The sequence below is a fragment of the Rhinolophus ferrumequinum genome, chromosome 8 (genome assembly GCF_004115265.2).
Source record: "Rhinolophus ferrumequinum isolate MPI-CBG mRhiFer1 chromosome 8, mRhiFer1_v1.p, whole genome shotgun sequence".
Taxonomy (NCBI): domain Eukaryota; kingdom Metazoa; phylum Chordata; class Mammalia; order Chiroptera; family Rhinolophidae; genus Rhinolophus; species Rhinolophus ferrumequinum.
The window spans coordinates 50,441,050-50,447,219 of record NC_046291.1 but is presented as its reverse complement, the minus strand read 5'-3'; the positions used below and the strand labels follow the sequence as shown (position 1 = coordinate 50,447,219).

The 6,170-nt window shown below is 35.5% G+C and overlaps 1 protein-coding gene across 3 annotated transcripts in view; it reads right to left on the bottom strand.

The window, feature by feature from the left end:
- Positions 1-1,402: 1,402 nt before the first annotated feature.
- CHN1 (chimerin 1) overlaps positions 1,403-6,170 on the bottom strand; it is a 176,763-nt gene continuing 171,995 nt past the window's right edge. For all 3 annotated transcript variants that reach the window (XM_033112258.1, XM_033112259.1, XM_033112261.1), the window contains 2 exons: positions 3,385-3,490; positions 1,403-1,947 (listed from right to left, as the gene is read on the bottom strand). In XM_033112258.1, the coding sequence (XP_032968149.1) occupies positions 1,776-1,947; positions 3,385-3,490 (278 nt within the window). In that variant the 3' untranslated portion in view covers positions 1,403-1,775. The remainder of the gene's footprint in view (positions 1,948-3,384; positions 3,491-6,170) is intronic.

Here is a 6,170-nt window from a genome sequence, read left to right as displayed (position 1 = left end):
GAGGTTCCTCAAAAACTTAAAAATAGAACTACCTTATGACCCAGCAATTCTACTCTTGGGTATTTATCCAAAGAAATCTAAAACACTAATTCAAAAAGAATATCACCCCTATGTTTACTGCAGTGCTATTCATCATAGCCAAGATATGGAAACAATTGAAATGCCCATCAATAGACAACTGGATAAAAAAAATGTGGTACATTTATACAATGGAGTATTACTCTGCCATAAAAAATATTGAAATCTTACTATTTGTAATAACAAGGATGGACCTAGAGTGTATTAGGCTAAATAAGTCAGACTGAGAAAGACAAATACCATATGATCTCACTTATATGTGAAATCTAAAGAACAGAATAAATGAGCAAACAAAACAAATAGACTTATAGATACAGAGAACAAACTGACGATTGCTGGATGGGAGGGTTGTTGGGGGATGGGCGAGTAAGGTGAAGGGATTAGGACGTACAAATTGGTAGTTACAAATAGTCATGGGGATGTGAAATACAGTATGGGGAATATAGTCAATAATATTGTAAAAACTGTATGGTGTCAGATGGATACTACACTTCTCAGGAGGATCACTTAATAAATTATATAAATGCCTAACCACACCTGAAACTAATAGAAAATAATATTGAATGTCAATTATAATTAAAAAAAAAATATATATATATATATACGTGTATATATACACGTATATATATATATATATACATATATATATGGTCGTAGAATGTAAAGTACAGCATAGGTAAGTAATATAGTGAATGGTATTATAATAGCTATGTACGGTGTCAGATGGATAGTAGACTTGTTGGGGTTATCACTTTGTGAGGTGTATAAATGTTTAATAAATTATGTTGTTTGTACATCTGAAATTAACAATAAAAAGAAAAATCAGTGAATGGCTGTTTTAATTCTAAGCGATTTTAAATTATTTCAGGAGCTCAACAGACAACTTTTCAGTAGTAAACAAAAGGTGAGAGAGTACTCAGTATTAAATAAATGGACAAACACATTTTTACAAATATTTTCAATCATGGAAAAAAGTAAGCTATCGATATTTTTGATTTCTAAAAGCCAAATTTAATAAATTAATAACTGCATGCCAGATAAAAACATAAAATTACAACTAAAGCCCAATAATAATGTAACAGAAAATGCTCTGCATTGTACTTTTTAATTGGTATGGATAATTTACTAAAGTACAAATCTGAAAACATTTGCTTTTGCTGGAAAGAAAGTTAGAGAAGAACTAAGAGAAACCAGAAATAAAGCATGTGAGAAACGTAGGCATATGTTAGTTAGTCTATGGCAGTGAGCAGCCAGAAATGCTGTTTTATCTGTTTGTGTGCATGTTTATATAAGCATCAGAAACCGATGACACAGAACCCAAAAGCGAAGTCACAACAGGTTTACTCTGCGAAACATGCTGAATTACAACCACAGACTACCCAGGACGAAAAGCGGTGCGGGCCTGTCTCCTTTGTATGGGGTTTCCTTGCCAAACAGGGGGCTAATCATGCAATAGCTTGTGTTTCTCGTAACATGATAAACACCCAGGATTACTAGAACTGGAAGAAAGCGTGTGTTCACTGTTTTACAAGGACAGCTGAGCGCTGCTACGAAAACAACAGAAAGTTCCTTCATTTTAATCTGGCTATATGCCCAAACTTCTAACCAAGAAATAATTCAGCTATAAGAGCCAATTAAATTACTATAAAACATTCCTTCATTTGTAAAACATTTCTTTTGTCCCTCAAACTAAAAATTTAAAATAAAATGTCTTCATTTTTGATAAGCAGCTCTACCACCAGTCTCTGATATCGTATATCATTCAGTGCAGCCATTGCATCTAGTTCTGGTGATCTCATAAGTGTTGGGCCAAAAACAATTCCAAGGTTTTCTGCATTCATAAGATTCTCCTTTTCATGGAGGGTCACTCTGAAAAATACAAGTGAGAGGAGTATGACTTTGCGTAGACCATGCAGTTCTTCACTGTGCTTTTGCACTAAAACAAAAACAAGATTCCCAATAAAAGTTTGTGCCTGTTTATCAACTCTTCCCCTAGGTTATTTCGCTATACTTCTCACTAACTTCAAAGTACAGATTAATTATGTTAATAAATAATTTAAATTTCTGGTGCTCACTCAAGATCAAGCCTGAGTTAAAGTGCTGGATGGTGTGGGTTTAGTTCCATTAGTGGATTCTCTGGCCACAGCCTAGAGCTGCAGGGGTATGTTTGCAAATAGGAGAGAAGGAACTGGGTTGTCTTAATTATTCCATCAGCCCTCCCTCCCTGCCTCCACTTCGGCTCTCTTGTTTCCTGTAGATTATTTTTGCAAGTATCTAGGGAGAGTGTGGTAGGACATTAACAGGAAATGGCTCAGGGTAAGCAACCTTGTCAGGGAGTATTTAAGTGTTTATATTCTTTTTACTGCTATAGTGAAAGCACACAGACTATAATTTGAGAGTTATTCCTTTGTTTTAGTGTGCAGTACTTAAGTGCATCCAAAGATGAAACAAACATGAATTTACAAGTGAAGTTGTAAGCAAATTAAACAAAAGTTTTAACTTGTAGTGCTTTTAAAGAGGAAAAACATGTAAATATTAAAAGCACCATCAATTAAATATTCATTTCTGGGTAACTCACGCCTAAAGGCATACAAGGTAGATGCCAAGTTCTGCTGTCTTTTTTGTTTTTCGTTGGTCTTATATTTTGAAATCCTAAAACCACTAAAACTTGGTCATATAATTTTTAAAACTTTGCTTTAACTGGTAGAGATGGAGGGTGATTGAGCAGGAAAATAAAGCTGTATCACCATCAATCACTTTAAAATATTAAGCCAGAAGTAACGAAATATTTTATTTTCCATTCCTCCCTTTAAGCTTTACTTTACCCCATTATTTTTTGCAGCAGTTTTCAGCATTGGTAACATTAAATCAATAATCTAAAAATCCCACCATCAAGTCTAAAGTGCCTATTTTGGAGCAAGAAGTAAGAAAAAAACTAGCCTTCTTGCAAGTTGTTTTGCTCTTGCTTTATTATGCTAATGTAGTGTATTTACAGCTACAAACTTTTCCCTTTCAACAAAAATTAATGCATGTCCTTGGCAGGATATTAGTATTTCTAACATATTTGCCAACATATACCGGAATTGCAAATACACTTCTTTCAGAATCAGGTGTGCATTCAGTACTGTAGTGCACAGTATTTTTAGCATTCCGTCTGAACTTGTGCAATCTCACACAAGAAAACAACATCGCTATGCATTATTTATTCATTCAATAATTCATTTGTCCTTTCTTTCACCTCGGGTTTCATTTGATTCTTAAAATTTGGATGCAGTACAAGCATAAGCTTCAAAGTCCGTAACTTGCCTCTTAAGATGTGCCATGAGGAACCGGAGGGTTTCGCAGTGAGCCGGTGGCAGCAGTCGCAGTGCTTCATGGAGGCTTTCTAATTGTTCATCAGGGTCCATAGTTTCTGAAGTAGAGATGAATACCAAGGAGAAGACGTTAGCAGACAACTGGTACAAATGGCTCATTTAATTCTATTCTTGTGGTGATCTTTGAAAACTGGTAAGAAATGTGTTCTCACAGCTCCTTGCCCTCAGCTCTGGAAAATATTTTTAAGGGTCAAGTCTCAGGTTTTCAAAGCTTAGGTTCAATGTGGCAATACCATTTACTTGTACTTTTGGGAAGAGCAGCCCGTTTTTTTCACTTGAGTGTCTTGGAGTCTGGTAACTATGGAGATTGGCTATTAGATATATAGAATGTAACTATTAAAAATTCTGACACATGTACACACATATAAAAACTTATATATTCAAATGAGGTCATCATAGAAGAACATATTTTATAGAAGACATATTTAGGGGGTGCTGCATTATTCAAAATATTTTGAAAATCCCCTTTCAGTGATGGTATATAATCTATGCCATCCCTTTGCTAAAGTCTTCTTAATTGATATTCATGCTTTTTTCTTTCTAAACCGAGAACCGAATTATCCAATATTTACTTCATTTATTTATTAGATTTAATTTTAAATTACTTCATGGTATATAAAAAAGTCAAATCTACCCTCAAAGCACAAAGATATTCTACTTAGGATATTCAGAAGATACAATGCAGACTTTGAAGGCAATTCCAAATGTTTTGAATGACAACAGAATCCCTGAAATAAATGTGACTCTTCCAAAGGTGTAAACTTTGAAGGGACCACCTTCATTTGGATGTTTTAGTTCTGCTGTGTTGGCCAAAAAACCCAGCACATTCCTTTGAGGTCACAGATTGCATTAAATTCCGCAATTATTTCCATAATCAGAAACAAAAGGCATTTTTGGAATTTTGTGCTCCTTCCTAGCACATTTCTGCTTCTACCCAAATGTCAGAAGATGAGGTGCACCTTTCAATGCTCGGTTTCAAGGCAACTGCAAGGGACCCCAAACTGCTGAGTCTTCATCAGGATAGCGCCCTGAAGTGCTGGAAGGCCACATTTGATCAGAATATAACAATCAAGACACAAGACCAAGAATCCTAGTCTTTCTAATTAATAAAACAAACCAACTCAACAGGAATGTATTGGAGTCAGGTAAAAACTGATATAAGATGAATGTGAAAAGTTCTTAGCATTGGCAGAACAGGTTGGATAAATTTCAAAATGTGAACAGTGACTGAAGCTTTTTAATTCAAGGAAACTCTGGCCATTTTACAATTTCTTCCCCAAGTTTCCCCAGAGTTCCTGGTTCATTTCTTAATGATAAAGAATGTTATTATTTGCCTTTTGCCAGAATAAATAATGCAGGGTCTTTGAACCTTGAGGCGTTTAAAGAGTGCCAATTCATAACAGCAACGCATCTCAGATACTGAAATTCAGTCATTTAATTTCTAGAATTAAGAGAAGAAAATTCCATTAACTATGGGAAACTATATAGGACTAATTAATTTGAAACGACACTATTCTGGAAGTTAAAAAAAGGAGTATACTGAAGTTTTCTTCTAACTTCCACAATTAATCCTTAGGGAGAATGGTGTGAAGTTAAGGATAGTGTTGGTTTGGTGGAAACAAACAAAATTCCCTGTTCCTGGAAAGCTTACTTTCTCTATTGGAGGGTGAATGACAATAAACAATGAATATGTATCTTACAGTTTAGACTATATTAGAATGAGGCAAGTGCTATGGAAAAAAACTCAGGGTAAGAAACATTGGAAATACTGGGGATTATAAATGGAGTGCAATTAAAAATGGGGTGGTCAGTGTGGACCTCAGTAAAAAAGAAGGTCTGAGCACAGACTTTGAGGGAGCAGGTGAATGAACCACATGGGGATCTGGGGGAAGATGGTTCCGGGTAGACGAACTGTCGTGCCAAGATCCTGAGGGAAGCATATGCCTGTCACGTTTGAGGACAAGTGAGGAGCCGAATGTGGCTGCAGTGGAGTGAGCAAAGAGGAGAGTGGAAGGGGCGAGATCAGAAAGGTAACGGGGTCCTCTTCATGCCAAGGTGCTATAGGCTATTCTAGGGACGGGGCATTTATCGAGACAAATGGGACGGTCCTGAACAAGGGAGTCTCATAAGATGAAAATTTGTACCAATCAGGGTAATTCTCATGGCTGTTCTCTACATGAGAGCTGAGATGACTGACCCGCAAGAAATCAGGGCTCCAGGGAACTAACCACAAAATTCTCAACAAAACCTCTGAAGGGGAAACTAAAAATTAGAACAAAGAAAGTTTGTACTTCATGAAATTTCAAAGTCAAAAAGCAAATCAGTGTTACTAAGGAAGTGATGTTATTATTTAAAGATCAAGACAACATATGGTTTTTGAGAGAGAAAAGCAAATGCCAGAAATAGCCTATCTTTTCTAAAAAATGGTAATGCCGACTGTTAAAATTTGTTAAGAATTCCCTTCTTAAAAAAAAAAAGAAGTATAAATTACAGGTATGATTTTTGCACTATAAATAAAATTTGGCAAATGTGCCTTTGCTTTTTCTCATTTTCATCTCAACTAGAACTTAAAACATAACTTCTTGATCTAAAACAGCAATCCTTAAAGTATGATCTAGGGAGCTGTGTCAGTTTACAAACTGTTAATGGTCTGTCACAGGCTAAGTAAGGAAATTAAGAGTAAGAATTTAGAAACTTTTATAGCAATCTGACAGAGTA